The 16,003-nt window shown below is 35.8% G+C and overlaps 4 protein-coding genes and 2 non-coding genes across 6 annotated transcripts; 4 read left to right on the forward strand and 2 right to left on the reverse strand.

The window, feature by feature from the left end:
* The first annotated feature begins 1,469 nt into the window (after window positions 1-1,469).
* LOC111913483 (uncharacterized) lies at window positions 1,470-2,765 on the forward strand. Its single transcript, XM_023909185.3, has 3 exons — window positions 1,470-1,966; window positions 2,087-2,347; window positions 2,428-2,765. The coding sequence occupies exons 1-3, from the start codon at window positions 1,586-1,588 to the stop codon at window positions 2,605-2,607; spliced, it is 822 nt and encodes a 273-aa protein (XP_023764953.1). The 5' UTR covers window positions 1,470-1,585; the 3' UTR covers window positions 2,608-2,765.
* A 197-nt stretch (window positions 2,766-2,962) lies between these two features.
* On the reverse strand, window positions 2,963-7,413 carry LOC111913482 (11-beta-hydroxysteroid dehydrogenase B). Its single transcript, XM_023909184.3, has 6 exons — window positions 6,923-7,413; window positions 5,011-5,203; window positions 4,804-4,889; window positions 4,577-4,708; window positions 4,306-4,470; window positions 2,963-3,406 (listed from the first exon to the last, which is right to left on the reverse strand). Exons 1-6 carry the CDS (start codon window positions 7,115-7,117, stop codon window positions 3,104-3,106), a joined length of 1,074 nt encoding a protein of 357 aa, XP_023764952.1. The 5' UTR covers window positions 7,118-7,413; the 3' UTR covers window positions 2,963-3,103.
* TRNAK-UUU (transfer RNA lysine (anticodon UUU)) lies at window positions 6,425-6,497 on the forward strand. Its single transcript has one exon. It is a non-coding gene; the product is annotated as a tRNA-Lys (tRNA).
* Window positions 6,598-6,670, forward strand: TRNAK-UUU (transfer RNA lysine (anticodon UUU)). Its single transcript has one exon. It is a non-coding gene; the product is annotated as a tRNA-Lys (tRNA).
* A 778-nt stretch (window positions 7,414-8,191) lies between the features above and the next one.
* Window positions 8,192-11,077, forward strand: LOC111913484 (probable serine/threonine-protein kinase At1g09600). Its single transcript, XM_023909186.3, has 5 exons — window positions 8,192-9,109; window positions 9,181-9,468; window positions 9,535-10,184; window positions 10,246-10,564; window positions 10,641-11,077. The coding sequence occupies exons 1-5, from the start codon at window positions 8,777-8,779 to the stop codon at window positions 10,785-10,787; spliced, it is 1,737 nt and encodes a 578-aa protein (XP_023764954.1). The 5' UTR covers window positions 8,192-8,776; the 3' UTR covers window positions 10,788-11,077.
* Window positions 11,078-11,378: 301 nt separating this feature from the next.
* LOC111913485 (uncharacterized) lies at window positions 11,379-14,682 on the reverse strand. The gene is made up of 3 exons (XM_023909187.3): window positions 14,176-14,682; window positions 12,289-12,425; window positions 11,379-12,201 (listed from the first exon to the last, which is right to left on the reverse strand). The coding sequence occupies exons 1-3, from the start codon at window positions 14,414-14,416 to the stop codon at window positions 11,527-11,529; spliced, it is 1,053 nt and encodes a 350-aa protein (XP_023764955.1). The 5' UTR covers window positions 14,417-14,682; the 3' UTR covers window positions 11,379-11,526.
* Window positions 14,683-16,003: the final 1,321 nt, after the last annotated feature.

Raw genomic sequence — 16,003 nt, forward strand, 5'->3', positions numbered from 1 at the left:
AGTTTGGTTTATGATGGATTTAGATCTCATGTTCATACGTTTGAAGATTACAGAGCTCCTGTTCTTTGTCTGTTCTTTGTCTTAAGGTAGTATTCAATTGTTTTCTTGGTGTTGTGCAAATTTACTCTTTTGGTCTTTCTTTTCAAATTATAAGCTTTGGTGCTTTATATTTAGATGGATTTGTATGTTGTAGTGGTGTCCCGACAAGCGTTGTCTGTTTGCGATTTCAACAAAGGTACATTGCTTTTTCGTGGATGAAACTCTTTTTTTGTTTTGTTTTGGTTTATGTTGACTTTATATATATTTCGCATTATATTATGATTCTTGAAGGTTTGTCAAAAAATAGAACGTGGGAGAAGATTTGCAAACTATGCTTCATGGTTGTTCTTTAAACACTGCGGACAAAGGTTTCTATTTTCCATGTTCTTTTTACTAACATGTTAACTTAATTCGATTACAAAAACTAATTATTATATATAATTCAGTGACAAAATGGTGGACTTACATTGGAATACTTTGAACCATAGGCTGTTGGGAGTGTATTATCCTAATACTTTTTTTATAATCAGTTTGATTTGTTGGCAACTTGCACGTCCTCTTAATAAATAATACGTAAAAGTTGATGCCATATTTATTTATTTCTTGGTTATCACTTTTTGAGCACAATCAAATTAGAATCTGACATAGCCAATGATTAAAACAAGTTGAATTTAGCTTCAATAAACCTCATAAGTTGATTTTTTGTTAAAATATAACAAAATATTTTTACATAAATTCTGATTGTTTACCCTTCTGTTACAGTTGGATTGTATACAAATTTGATTTTATTATGTACATTTGTCGTCCTACTGTAAACGATTTGTGATTCTATTTTATATATGTTCCTTTTTAAACTTGTATGTTTTCTTATGTTTTTGTACTATATAGAAATAGTATTATAAATTACATTTTCGATCCCATTGTTAGAAAATTTGTATCCATGTATAGGTATAAAAATTGAACTGATTAATGAGTTTTTTGATTTTTTTTTTCAAAATAGGTATCAGTATCCGGTCTCATTTCTTTATACAAAGAAAGAAATTGTTAAATGAAGTTGGGAAGGATGGTTTACTCGACCAAGTGTAGTTTTGTTGATTCTCCACATCGGATTTTCAAATAACTTTATCAAATTTAGAGATAAAATCTCAGGAAAACACCACGAAGATATGGAGGTGAAGGAATATGCAAGTGTAATCCAACCACCTCAGTAATCAACGATTCCATTCTCCCTTCCGACCCGACAACGCCTGGAAACCCTCACTGGTTTATTATAATATTTGTTTTAGCACAAGGGCTTTTCTAACTTAATAATTTATCTTAATAGATATTGAAAAATATACTTTTTTTTTTAACCTAAAGTATATAAAATATTGGGTTATCCAGTTTATGTGGCTATGGTACCTGTACGTATGGCAAGGGAGACCAGTCCACTCTTTCTTCTCTTTTGGATAATATGCCAATGCAAATCCATTCATCCACTCAATTTCCAGTTTTCCATTCTCCTCCGTCAAACGCCCACTGCCCATAACCGTCGCAACAATCAATTATGGCCGCTACGGCCGCCGCCAAGCTCGCTTCTGGCCTCCTTTCCTCCCCTTACACCCAACACCACCGCCGGAAACTACCACGTCTACCATTGCATCATCAGTATAGCCAACCAGGAAAGCATGTAACTCTGGCCCTCCGGAGAAATGGGATAACGTGCAAGGCAGCAGATGTGTCGTCCTCAGGCGTTTCTGAAGATACAAGGAATTGGATACCGGTGGTGCCAGTATCGGCGCTTCCGAAAGGTGAAAGGAGAGTGATAATACAAAATGGAGAGGAGATTCTCCTATTGTGGTATAAAGATGAGGTGTTTGCTATCGAGAATAGATCACCTGCCGAGGGTGCGTATAGTGAAGGCTTGATCAATGCTAAGCTCACCCAGGTTTTGCTTTCCCCTAATTTCCCCCAAAATTTCTAGGTCGATTTCGAAATCGATGAATGTACTAGTTTAACAACATCAATTGTTCTTCCATCTGTGAGTGATGTTAAGAATGTTGTGCAGGAGGGATGCATCGTGTGCCCAGCAACTGATAGCACATTCGATTTGCGAAATGGTTCCATCAAAGAGTGGTTTCCTAAGAATCCTGTGTTAAGAGTGCTGACACCCGCTTTAAGTAATTTATTTGTTTATCCAGTAAAAGTTGATGGTGAAAATATCTACATAAGCATGGGACGATCAGCACCATCGGTTGCATCTGCAGAAATCGTGTTTAGTGGAAAGGCTCAACCTGGTATAACCGCTACTGATGTCAACGTGGATGAGGTAACTAACTTTGTTTCCAACCACCAATTATAGCATTGTACTTCTAACAACTTTTCCACTATATCTGTTTTGGTGTTCAGGTAAGAATGGTGGTTGATGAAGGGTCTGGAGGATTTGGTTTTACAAATAAAAACGAATTGATAAATGGAAAAGCAGCCATTATCGGGTTCCTGTTGCTTTTGGATTTTGAACTTTTGACTGGTAAAGGGATCCTTAAGGGGACAGGCTTCTTGGATTTTCTTTATTCCAACATCAAGTAAACATTGTTACCGAGCCAGTGTGAAAACAAACTGACAGGTAAACTTGTAAGGTATACATCCGTTTTGTTGTGTTTCCAACAGTTTCACAAAGTTTGTGATTGAGTTATATATGTTGGTTTGAACATAAATATAAGCAATGTACTTCATTTTTATTATTATTTTTTTTTACCTACAAGCAAGCTATATATGGAAAAGATGTCTTGAATCCCAATTTTTGCAAAAAATAGTTGTTCTTCATGTCATATGTATAAATCACACAAATTGGTTTGCATAAAATCCTAATGTCCACGAATAGCTCAATCTACATTGGAATTAAAATCTTACGCTGCGGCTGCTAAGACTTAGAAATATTGTAGGAGTGAAATCGTTACGACTTATTATGCATTTAAAATCCTTATGCTGAGGTAGAAAATATGATAAAAGAACATTACATCAAAATCACTACAAACAACCTGACCATGATTATTCAAAACATCATTTACAAACACAAACTGCCCTATTCGTCCAATTGCCTTAGCTGAAGTCGAGGAGACGTACGAGATTCTCCTCCAGTGAGAAGTCGTTTTGGTGGTGATGAGGCTTCTAGAAGAGGTCTCCCCGTACCCATAAAAGACGTTGCCCTTACCCCTTGGTTTGACAAAAGGAACCGAAATGTCCACGTCAATACATCCGGTGCAAACACCCTATACAGAAGGAATACATCGTACCAGCTTGGGTATTTAACATTAGCACTCCCCCGCACTGCAGCCGATACAATTAACCTTGCAAACTCTTCCACAGGACTACCCGCAGCTTGCACCTTGTCGATCATAAAAAACAAACACAAATTGTAAAAATAGACACTTTCAGACAAAACTGGATTATAGACCGAACAAGCTTTCAATGGTAACATCTAGGCCTGGCAATCGTGTCGTGTTCGGGTTGGCATGTCGCATGTTGGCGGGTTGGCGGGTCAAAATATGTCAACCCAAACACGACCCATTTAAATATACAGGTCACGGGTTGGCGGGTTTGAAACATAAACTCATATATGACCCACCAACCCATTTATTTATACGGGTTCACAAGTTGGCGGGTTCGTGGGTCAGATTTGGGTTCATGGGTCCGAATTTTAGATATTTAATTCTTAAACATCCAAATGAAAATTGAAAACATTCATAGAAACATGTTACAAACTTAGCCTTATAGGTTACGACTTATGACATTAGACCATCCAACACGAGTCATAATGTCGAAACATTCAAATGGTCTATGAATAAATGGTATATATTATGTAATACTTATTAAATATTAATACTTGATACATAAATACATTTAAAAATAAAATAGTTTTTTTATTAACAATATAAACGGGTTGACGGGTCAACCCGTTTATTTTTTGAGAAACCCATATATGACCCGTTTAATAAACGGGTTGGCAGGTTGGCGGGTTAGCGGGTTGGTGGGTTAAAAACTCAACCCAAACCCGTTTATTTCGTGTCGTGTCGCGTGTCGTGTCGAGAATTGTCAGCCTTAGTAACATCTTTTGCACAGACAAGAGATCATGGGCAAGTCCTTGTGCAATTACTTTACAATTTTTTGGGTGGGACAAAAAGTTGCGGTTTTTATCTGGGGACATTAATCACAACCCTAAAGAAGTTGGTAATAGTCATAAGGGTATCACTAATATACTATAAGCTAGCATTTTAAGTAACTTACTTCTCGTTCTTCCTTCCATTGCATCTCGGCGCCTTCTTCCAACATGAATTTCCCCCGGGCCATTTCGGCACCAATCCAGCCGTGGGTAGCAATTGTGATTCCGACATCACCGTTCAATTCCAACCTCAAAGTCTCATAGAAGTTCACTAGAGCAGCTTTAGCTGCCTGGTCAAGCAAAAGGTAATATAACTAGAGTTAAAAAGTGGTCCCCGTTCCTAAAAATTGAAAAAAAAAAGGAACATAATCGGTTTGTCAACCGGAATGCACTCACGGAATATATACTCATCCTTGGTAGAGGTAACCAGTTCTCAACCGCAGCATTAACAACAATCCGCCCGTGATTCTGTCGGAGGTATGGAAGAGCCACATACGTAGGATAAACATTCCCCCAAAAATTGATATCCTGAAATTTAGCAATAAGTGTATGATGTCCATCAAGTAAGAAGTTAGATAATATTCATTCATCGGAATGTCACTAAAGCCGAGTTTGAGTTATACCAACAAAATAGGGAACACCGAAGCATCATTTGCTTCCTCAAAATAGAAGGTATGCCCTAAGCTTGCCGTGTTTACCAGATGATCAACTGCAAACAATAAAAAACAAAATGAAATATCTCTTTTCTCTTTCTATTAAGGACTGTTTATATAAAGTGTTGTTGTATGGATAAATAATGTTTATGCACAAATAATGGAGGAATAGATTACTTCGTCCAAAAACACTGATGGTCTCGTTGACGAATCTCCTACACTCGTCTTCTTTGACAACATCTGCAGCCACTATTAAGACTTGCGGTGCACCCAGCCGTTTAGCATTCTCGCTGATTCCATGCAGTCGGTGATCTCTCCGTGCCACTAATACCAGATTTGCTCTCTTCTTTGCATATTCATACGCGATTTGCTGATAACAATGAAAAACTCAACATATTTGAAACTCAGTGTGCTTAATTATTGAGTTATTGGTGAGCTATGTTTCTTAATTTACCCCAAACCAGATACTAGAGGTGTTAAGATTACATATACAGACACCACCAACTTATTATTAAAGTCATTTTCATTTTGCTAGGATGCCTCTCATCTTCTACAATAGATTTCAATTAGTTTTATTTAGCAAAAATCTATTATTATAAACAATTCCATTGGTCGACTCTTTTTCTTAAAAAAAAACTTTTCCTAAATTAACCAATTCATGCAATTGTATGTATTTGATGAAACCCATAATCTAATTTGTTACATTTAATATATCAAATGCCACAAACAAGCAAAACTAAAAAGATAACTATATCCACTCCTTTTTATTGAAAAGATATAAATGATAAAATTATTATATATTTTATAGAAATAAATAATAATAATAATACAAATATTATACAAACGTTACAAACCTAATGAGATAAATTAGCAGGAAAAGTTATAATTATTTGAAGTTACAATAGAATTAGAGGAGTATAATAAAAATATTATTAACTGAACGGTAAATTATATACAAAAACAATAATAACATTTAGTAAATAGCACATGTGATAAAACAAGAGCAAAAATATTATTTCCAATGATAAAATTGGTTATGTTATTAAAGGTTATTTTAAATGAACCTCCACTATACTCACATACTATTGTTCAAACACTCATTATTAATCGTTGAAAAAACCTGATGATGAATTTGCAACTACTCACATCAACTCAATTATGATTATTCGATCTGTTTTACTAGAAAGGATCATCTGCATTTGATGACTCCTTATATCCCATAATCATCTAAAATCCTACATTCAAACACCCTTTAGGCTTTAAGCCACCAACTACTTGTTTGATATGAGTGAATTTTACGATTTGCAGAATCAAAATAGTCCATATGAACCCACTGTATGTTTGATTAGGGTTTATTTTTTTTCTTCAGCCGACCACTGCTTGAGTCTATAAAAACTATCATGGTTTCGAATTTATTCTATTTAATTGCTTTTTATCAAATAATCATGGTTAACTAGAAAAATAATCTTCAGTTTGTTTTCAGTACCGGTAAAATCAGTTGTTTTTGAGAAAAAAGAAAATGGTAGTTGTTAACGCCGGTAATCATGTTCGTTTTCGTTTAACAAATTATAATGGTTATTCATTACAACAAGCCGTTCTAGCTCAGTTGGTAGAGCGCGTGGCTTTTAACCACGTGGTCGTGGGTTCGAGTCCCACGGATGGCGTCCTAAGAATTTTTTTGATGATGTTCGACTTTTTGAGTGTTCTGCTTAATGCTTATGGTTTGTGATATATGAGTCATATGATTCAAAACATACCAAACATGCCGTTCTAGCTCAGTTGGTAGAGCGCGTGGCTTTTAACCACGTGGTCGTGGGTTCGAGTCCCACGGATGGCGATGTGATTCTTACGTTTTTTTTTCGTATGTGGTTTATTTATTTACACGTCATAACACTAATCCCTTTAACTGAAAGCAATCTCATAAATGACTTCCAAGATCGAAATTGGGTTCATATAAATTTTCGGCTCCAAAATTCTTCATCCAGTGCAATAATATAATATGACTACATATGGTGAATCTTAAACTAGATTTTGAATAAAACAGCAGTTAATTGTTAAACGAATAGGTAGGTAAGAACTGATAGCATACCTCGCCGATTCCAGAAGAAGCTCCGGTGACGATCACAACTTTGTTATACATATCTTCATGATAAAGGTAAGAATAGTAAAGCCATTCACAGGTGTTGATGAAAGTAAGTGCCGGCCATGAGAAGGCGAGCATCACTAGACTTGCAGGTGGTACAACCCAATTAAGCACAGAATTGATCGTATCCATCATCACCATATGTCACCACCACCAAAACAAACACCTTACAAATTAAGATATGCTTTGCTGAGTGAGAGGAAATAGAGAAGATCGAGTGGATGGTTGGATAGATAATAAACAATTTCAATGATTATGAAAAATTAAAGCGGCGAGTGACGACGAATCCAGAGGAGAAACGAGCTGCCTGCTGCTGTTGCTACTGGCACTAAGGTGGTGGTGGTCATGCATGCGAGGAACACGTGTTGCCTTCTCAGGCTGGTGTCGTGACGGAGTGATATGTTGGATGATGCCACCGGCACCGTCCCCAAGACAGATTATTGTCAATTTGTCATGTTATAAAACCTAAAAGCATTTTACGACACATTTGATAATTTTAGAAAGACTTTTTTAATGAAAATTCCGACTTAATTCTCTATGTAAAATACTTTATAAAAATCTTCATCAATTTTGTCATTAATTTCCTAAAGACATGTCAAATTTTTAAAAGAAATCTTTCTTGACAATAATAAATAAAAATATTCTAGAATATTTATATTAACCTCAATTAATTAGTCAATATAATAAACATTTGAAGTTCAAGTATAATTAATAGAGTAAAATGATTGTTTAATAAATTTGGTAAGCAGCACAAAACCAAAAAAAAAAAAAAAAAAAAAAAAAAAACTCTAAGCAGAAGGAATATTGGTGAGAATACAAGGACTAAAATAAGAAAAGTTTAGAATTAAAGGACTAACTCTGTAAATCTAACAGGTATTTAAACTAGAAGTATTTGTTCCCGCCATAAAAACCGTTCCTCACAAATACAATCTATCTGCAAAAGAAAATCTTTGGTTGAGCAGATTTCAAGGCTTTCAATTCAGCTGTTTTACAATGGCTTTAATTTCGGAACCTAGTTTTCCATGTTTTTCTGTAAGTAATTAAACTATTATCCAGTTTTATTTAACTAACATGTATGTATGCTCTTAATTTCTGTATATCATAATGGATGGGTATCCTATAATGCTGTTGTATTTGTTTATAAGTTTTCCATTTTTGGCCTTTCAGAAAAATGCTTTCGTCAAATCTGTTATAAAATTCAGATACGAAGCAAAATCCAGCAAGGGAAAAGCTTTTGGAACCCCCAAATCACCTTCTGGGTTATCTCACAGAAACGACCAGAAATCCAATCATCAGATTTCACATACAAATTATTCATATACATATTTATATGATTTAATTTGTGTGGATCTGATGCAAGATTTCTGGTTTGTGTTCTGAACATATCTTCCCTTCCCTTATTAATTTCTTCTTTTTTTGTTGATTGTAATCAATCAATCTGTTTTCATCCCTGGTAGCACTGATCTTCAAATCATTCAAAATGGTATGTTGTTAATTATTACACCAAAAGCTTGAAAATTTCGGTATAATCTTTCAGTTTCTTGAGATTTTTTGTTAAAAAACATATAGAAAAGAAAACCCACGTTTCCTTTGGGGTAAAAAAAAAAGCCTGGAATTGTAAATTCTGGGAAAGTGGGAAGCTCAAAAAGCTTCTTGCATTTTGTTTTCCCCAAAAGAGCTTCATGAAAGCTGTAAGAAAACACAAAGGTCTAATCCTGGAAGTTTTCAACACTTGGGTTATTGAAAATTGATTCTCAATCGAGATAAACCCTTGAATCTATTTAAAAAAAAAAGAGCAAAATGGGTGGGATTTGCTCAAAATCAAGCTGCGGAAGGGATAGAAATGATTGTGAAGAAGAGGAAAGCAAATATTCTGATGTACAGGTGGCTGCACCTTCGAAGAGACAGGGTGTTTCACAACATGGTAAAAATGAGACAAAAGATTGCCATAAACAATCACTATCTGAAAGGGTACTTGGTTCAAAAAGAATGCAAAAGATTAAAAGCATAGTAGGTGGCACCCAAGGTGCACAAAAATCAGCCCAATGGCCCTCATGGCTAACCTCAGTTGCTCCAGAAGCCGTACACGGATGGACCCCACGCAGTGCTGACTCATATGAGATGCTAAACAAAGTTAGTACTCATTTTATTTACTCATATTTCATGCTTCATGCCGAATAACCTTAGTAATCTTTTGAATACAGATTGGTCAAGGCACATATAGTAGTGTTTACAAAGCACGTGATTTGCAAAATGATAGAATCGTTGCTATAAAGAAAGTACGTTTTGTTAATATGGATCCAGAAAGTGTCCGTTTTATGGCCAGGGAGATTAGTATCCTGCGTAGGTTAGACCACCCGAATGTCATGAAGCTTCAAGCTTTGGTTACTTCAAAGTTTTCAGGGAGTTTGTATCTTGTTTTTGATTATATGGAGCATGATCTTGCTGGGCTTTTAACATCTGCAAGAGTCAAAAAGTTCACAGAGCCACAGGTTTGTACTTCCTTTTCTTGATTTCTTCATATTCTATAATCAAAATCTTTGTATTTACGTGTATAGATTAAATGTTATATGCAACAACTTCTTCGTGGAATGGAGCACTGCCATAATCGTGGTGTTTTGCATCGAGATTTAAAGGGTTCAAATATTTTACTTGACAACAATGGAATTCTCAAGATTGGAGATTTTGGTTTGGCTGCAAGATTTGAGCCTGGTCAAAAAGAACCGTTGACTAGCCGTGTTGTAACTTTATGGTATAGAGCTCCTGAACTTTTGTTCGGCTCGACATCATATGGTGTCGCCATTGATATGTGGAGTGCAGGCTGCATCCTTGCAGAGCTCTACACAGGAAGGCCTATCATGCCAGGAAGAACAGAGGTTGAACAAATACATAAGATCTTCAAGCTTTGTGGTTCACCTTCAGACGAATATTGGATGAAATCAAGATTACCTCATGCGACTAGTTTTAAACCTAAACATCCTTACGATCGTCGAGTTTCTGAGATATTTCAACAGCATATGCCTCCTTCTGCTTTGGCTCTTTTGGATACCCTCCTTGCAATCGATCCAGAAAAACGTGGTACTGCAACTTCCGCACTCGCTAGTGAGTTCTTCACGACGAGCCCTCTTCCTTGTGATCCATCGGAATTACCAGAATACCCTCCAAGCAAAGAATTTGATGCTAGGTATCGAGCAGAGGAAGCTAGAAGGTAAATATCTCATGGATTTGTCCGATTTCTGTTGTATACGAACCTAATTTTGGATTTTCAGGCGGAAAGCTGAAGCGATGAAAGGACATGTGCCTGAATCTGTTAGGGTTGGTGTTGTCGAATGGAAAGCACAATCTAAAGCACAGGTGGCGATGAATGCGAGAAACTTCAATGCTCAAGGGGAGAATCGAAACGTGAAGAAAGGATTCTCGTATTCCAACTCAGAGATCCATCAAAGTGCAGTTGCGGGATATTCTAAGAATATAAACGATGATGCTTGTACAAGTTTAAGGATGGGGCCTTTACGGATTGATCCTGCTATGAAGCGACCGATGTCTAACACCCATCAAGCAGCAGATCCCATGAAGCTCGATAACCCTGTAATTTTTCTTTACCATGTTTTTGCAGTAGCATTTTATGTGAAGAGCATTTGATCAGATTATGAGTTGTTTTCAGGGGCAAGGAAAGAGGGTAAACAGAGAATATTCTGGACCGTTGATGCCAGGTGGAAGGACGGAGGACATGCTGAAAGAACACGAAAGACATGTTCAAGCTGCAGTCCGAAGAGCACGAGCAGATAAGAACAAAAGTAGAATGGCATGATAAAATTGTAGTTTCATGGGAGTCAAAATGATGATATGTTTGAACGTGAAGAAGTGCGGCTGTTGTGAAACATAAGGCAAAACAGAACGAAGATACAAAGGGGTGAAGCTGCGGGTTTCATGGTGGAATCGGTGGTGATGTTTGTTGTTGTGTGGCTGGAAGGAATTATTCAGGCTTAAAACAATAAATAAGTAAAGCATACCATTGTAAAAAACACAAGTTGAAATGTTTGAAATAGAGATACAGTCGCTTTCTGGTTTACATAATAATGATTCCTCGTGTTATAGCAACATGTTGATGTTAAGTGTAGTGAACATGACGACCTTACACTTTGTTTAAGGTATGTTGGACTGAGACTAATATCAATTGGATAAAACTTCCAAATCTTTGTCTTACCCAACCAGGGGGGAGTTAAACAGGTTAAGTAGGGCTACATAGCAATATATTGTCATTTTTAACCAAAACAAGCAACATACTTTTGTATCCATAATAACAACCAACTTACATTTTTCTACCAATTCAGACAACATGCAACCTAGAAACCTTAAAATGCCAACCCCTATTTACCCAAGTATAATATTACAAGTTAAATGCACAAAACATTATTATAAGTTAATAACTACAAGTAGCATAAAAAAGTTTAAAGAAAAAGTTTTCTACATTGACCCATTCTGTACAATTCGAGACTACACATAAAATAGTTCCTTTCATTTTATTTCAACTCACAATACATTCCAATTTAAAAATCCTGCTTTGGCTTCCGACTAAGCTCCGAGTAACTTCCTCCCATAAGCTGCAAAATCTCCTCCCACAACCCATCAGAAGAAGAAGACAAAGAACTCTGGGTCCCACCAAATATCAAATTGGAACTACATGCGGCCACATGCCATAAACCCGCATCAATCTCTTCCTTCAACTGATCAATTTGCCACCCTGCATACCCAACAAAAAATCTAAAATCCTGCGGTTTTAGCACCCCGGATTTCACCAAACCCGAAGCTTCATCCAAACTGTTTCGAGAACCAAAGGACAAATTCGGAATAACTTCTTCGAAATCAAGAACGGTTTTTTTGGGCCCGGATCTCAACAGGAATATGCTGGCTTCAAGGGGCCCACCGAAATGCAACAAACAGTCGGAAAATGTTGTTGCTAAATGGAGATTTGTGGGTTTCATGTTTTTGATCTTTTTGTGGAGGGGACGGTTTATGATTACGCCAAACGGGCCTTCTTGTGGGTGGCGGGTCCCGGATCCAAGTAGGAAGACAACGGATCTTTCAAATGTTTGAACCCCATCGAGCTTTTCTGTTGCCACAAGGACACAGCCGGTTTCTGGGGCGCTTAGGGGGTGGGCCCATTTTGACCCTAGACTTTTAGACTCATGAACTACCCCTTCATCTTGTTTGTTAAGCATTGACTGCATAGTAAAAAGTAAAAAGTCAATTCTAGTGTTTGGTGTTGATATTTTAGGTAAGGAAAATGGAGTGTGATTTGGAAATGTTACCTGCTGATTGAGGTAGAGGACTGCTCTAAATTCTCTCCAATCTGTGGCTTTATACTGTGATTTTTTATTGCTTTCAGGCTCAGGGGGATTGTTTCCTTTCAGGCCCTCACCTTCTGGAATAGATTGATCCCCATTGCCTGGATTTATGTATATATAATATAACACTTACAAATGAATACATATGTGAATGTACATATACATTTAGGTATATATACATATGAGTGTATATGCATATGTGTGTTTGTAACTTTGTATACATAATATATATAAACAAACAAGGTATGTATGTATGTATGCAGCAACTACAAGACGAAAATTTAAAGTATGTTGCTATATTGTGTAGACAATCATACATTGCCTAAAAATGGACCAAAACTATAATTTGTTACTACTGTGTGTAATAAATATATTAACCAAATTAAAAATTGGTTGATAATACTATTCTTATTATGTGTATTCAATCCTTATAATAATAGTACATATAACCAGACTTTTCCCCATTAAACTATCACCAAAACTTTTAATTTATTTGTTAAATTGACATTTTTCGGTTGACTCATTAGACTATATTTGCATTTTTATTTGACTCACAGCCTTGCTAGTTGAATATAACGGGTTAATTGAAAATTAGATGATAGTTTGAAACAAAAAGAGAGGGCATACCTAACAATAAAGGCAAATTGCACAGAAAAGAAATGTATTTCAGTCAAATTGCTGTGTAACTTATAAGTTTATAATCAGATAAGGGACCCACCAAATCCTAATCACTTAAAACAGAAATTGACTTATTGGTAACTGAGTGTTGATTTGGTAACCAGGTCCATTATAAAAGAGGTCCAATATCAAAATCAAGTGGGGTCAACTAGATTTTATGCAACTTTATCAACTGAGCTATAGATCCCAATTTGATATAATTATCTAGATAATACCATAGTAAAAGTTTCCATGGTTGGAAAAGTCAATGTGTGAAATGATGGATAACAGATTTCAGTTAAAGAAGACAGATTAAAAGGAAGAAAAAAAAAGGTGGAAGAGAGAGGATGCAGATGAAATTTATAGAAACATAGGGAATGGTAAGGAATTTGTTTGCTTACTGGTGAAAGAGGAAGATATATAGAAGTCCAACTTTTTGTTCACATTCATGAACTTTCGATGATTGTTCGTTTTATTATTTGAATTATCTATTTGGATCATCTGTCAACACTTGTTTAGAATTGAGATTTTCAGATAATGCCTTTTAGGTTATGATTGTTTTTAAAGTCTAAAGTTGCAGCATATTACTTTGGTTTTATGTGATCATTTAACTGTTTGCGAATGTGTTCTCTTCATTAATGCATCCTCGGTCTTTTGTCCACACAAATGGACTCATGCAGATCAAATTTCAGTTACAGTCTGCAACTTAAACGATTCCACTATGGATAGATTCATCCAAGAAGTATATTCATCAAGTAAAAAATTAGGTGACATGCAGCCACATCCAAAACATTGATTATTTTAATCTTATAATTGTCTGTGTTTAACGTATTTCACATTGTGATTGAAAATGACTCGTAGTACAGATAATCTGTCAGATAACTTTATCCTTCTTAAGGTTATTAGACAATTCAAACATGCATCAATCTTAGTGGAAATCAACAAAAACTCTGAAAAATTAAGAACTCAAACATGTTCAATTTGTTACCATAAGCTCGGTCGTTTCTGGTTATGTTATAAATGCACTATCTTTCATGTAGTTATAATCATCAGAAACCAATTTAATTAGAAAACAGCTACATATTTTATAAAAAAAATGGGTAATCCCAAAAACATATTTTACAAAACAAGCGGTATTCAGAAGAAGATGAATTAGAAAACCCTAAATTATTGAAGAAAAAAATATAAACGCACCTGCAGAAGATGATGAATCAGAGTTATTCTGCGAATTCTTCTTTCCCATAGCTCGCACGACGAAGGATTGATGGGAAGAAACAGTTCCTCTTGGTACCCTGATCTCGCATACCTTTCCAACATCGAAAGAAGCCATCTTTCTTGATTTCCATGACGCAATAGGTTTATCGCACAAGTGATTAGTCTTCGATATATAAGGGCATCGAGCTGCAGTTTTGATCTGTACGGCGCACAGATCCATCAAGATCCTCTTCTCTAGCTTTTTCTTGATAATTACGATCGGTAAGATTGGGATTTTTATAAGTTGAATTGGAGAGTTTTTTAGTTTGATTTCGCAGAAATCATGGTAATGTCAGATGAGGTCATCGTAAAGGATGATAAAGGAGGACCGAGTGAGGAATTCAGTGGTAATTAATGCGGATGTGCGAGATAGAGAGTAACGAAGATGAAAGGGAAAGGGAGAGGAACGTGTCTGTGTGTGTGTGTGTGAGAGAGAGAGAGAGAGAGAGAGAGAGAGAGAGAGAATATGCCAATATATAAACCGTTTTTTTATTGGTAAAGAGTCTAAAACGACTGGGTTGGCTACTTCCATTTTAATCCATCCATTATCTGTTGCAAAATATTAGAAAATCATTAACCACACTATCGTTTTGACATTTTTTTTTGTTTTAACCATCTAACTAATACTTTTCTGATTTATTCCTTTGGACTTTGATTTTTATTTCTTCCTAAAAAACCATTCTAACCGAATTTCATAGGTTTTCCAGGTCAGAGTGATGATATGGTTTTCTTCAATAAAAAACTTGAATTATGTGGGCATTTTAATCAAAAGTTGTGGACAATTTCATTTAAAAAAATTAGATGTCCAGCCTAGCTCCTTCATTTATCGAATGTCATATATTTTTTTTAAATGAATCTCATGTCTCTTTTTATTATTATGATGTCTTTTATTTTACTTGTTAACGAATGAAATATTTGTATTTAGATTGACTATGGTGGGTATTTCTAGCTAAGTGGTGCCAATGTGGTGTCATTGAAGTGGCCGAAATTTTGGATGGTGGAGGGAGACCATGCCACGTAGCCTAACTAGGATATAAAAGAAAATTATGAAAGGATAATTACGAATAACAATAAGCCTAACTGATCTCTTAACATCTTGTGAGACGTATGTATCCTTAATTAATGATAAAACCGGTACTTTCCTTCTCTCTTCAAGCATGTTTTGTGTTTATTAAATTTTTTATTCTTCATTAACAGCAAACCCTAGAGATCTTTCGCTTTCAAGCAGTGACGGATCCTTCTTGGGGCCACAGGGGGCCATGGCCCCCCTGATGTTAAACTTATTTATACCTTTATACATATATTACATGTAATTAGTCGTTAAAAAATCCCTTGGAGGCCCCTCTCGTTTTATAGACTTACTGATAACATCTATATGTGCGATTTAGTTAGAAAAAATCACAAAAAGTCTAATTAATCAAGAAAATAAGTAACCCATTAACAAAATCTTAGAAAATCACTGATTAAAAGTCAAAACGATTGGTATTTTAATAGGAAACTAAGTAAAATTTAGGATACTACATAACTCTATAAAATACCAAAACACTAATCTAATTTACAACCTTTTCAACTCAATCTTTGAGAAAAAATTAAACACCAAAAAAGTATGTTTGTTGCTGGAAAAAAGATGTTCCAAATCTCATGGGAAGAATAAAACCCCTGCCGGACTGGTAATCTCCTTCGCCGATCGACAAACTGCATGTGGTGTGCTCTCTTTATGTCGTCTGCACTGGTGCCTGAGTGCTCAACGCCCTTCATGTGTACAACC

Source organism: Lactuca sativa, chromosome 1, assembly GCF_002870075.4.
Source record: "Lactuca sativa cultivar Salinas chromosome 1, Lsat_Salinas_v11, whole genome shotgun sequence".
NCBI lineage: Eukaryota > Viridiplantae > Streptophyta > Magnoliopsida > Asterales > Asteraceae > Lactuca > Lactuca sativa.

Excerpts from the sequence above, each read along its gene's own strand:
- LOC111913484 (XM_023909186.3), top strand. The coding sequence starts at position 8,777 with ATGGGTGGGATTTGCTCAAAATCAAGCTGCGGAAGGGATAGAAATGAT. Across the intron at positions 9,469-9,534 it reads AAAAGTTCACAGAGCCACAG|ATTAAATGTTATATGCAACA; the intron begins GTTTGTACTTCC and ends TTACGTGTATAG. Across the intron at positions 10,565-10,640 it reads CCATGAAGCTCGATAACCCT|GGGCAAGGAAAGAGGGTAAA; the intron begins GTAATTTTTCTT and ends AGTTGTTTTCAG.
- LOC111913483 (XM_023909185.3), top strand. The coding sequence starts at position 1,586 with ATGGCCGCTACGGCCGCCGCCAAGCTCGCTTCTGGCCTCCTTTCCTCC. Across the intron at positions 1,967-2,086 it reads TCAATGCTAAGCTCACCCAG|GAGGGATGCATCGTGTGCCC; the intron begins GTTTTGCTTTCC and ends AATGTTGTGCAG. Across the intron at positions 2,348-2,427 it reads CTGATGTCAACGTGGATGAG|GTAAGAATGGTGGTTGATGA; the intron begins GTAACTAACTTT and ends TTTGGTGTTCAG.
- LOC111913485 (XM_023909187.3), bottom strand. The coding sequence starts at position 14,416 with ATGGATCTGTGCGCCGTACAGATCAAAACTGCAGCTCGATGCCCTTAT. Across the intron at positions 12,426-14,175 it reads TGATTCATCATCTTCTGCAG|GCAATGGGGATCAATCTATT; the intron begins GTGCGTTTATAT and ends ACATAAATCCAG. Across the intron at positions 12,202-12,288 it reads TCCTCTACCTCAATCAGCAG|TCAATGCTTAACAAACAAGA; the intron begins GTAACATTTCCA and ends TTTACTATGCAG.
- LOC111913482 (XM_023909184.3), bottom strand. The coding sequence starts at position 7,117 with ATGGTGATGATGGATACGATCAATTCTGTGCTTAATTGGGTTGTACCA. Across the intron at positions 4,709-4,803 it reads CGGTGTTCCCTATTTTGTTG|GATATCAATTTTTGGGGGAA; the intron begins GTATAACTCAAA and ends GCTAAATTTCAG. Across the intron at positions 3,407-4,305 it reads AATGGAAGGAAGAACGAGAA|GTGCAAGCTGCGGGTAGTCC; the intron begins GTAAGTTACTTA and ends ATGATCGACAAG.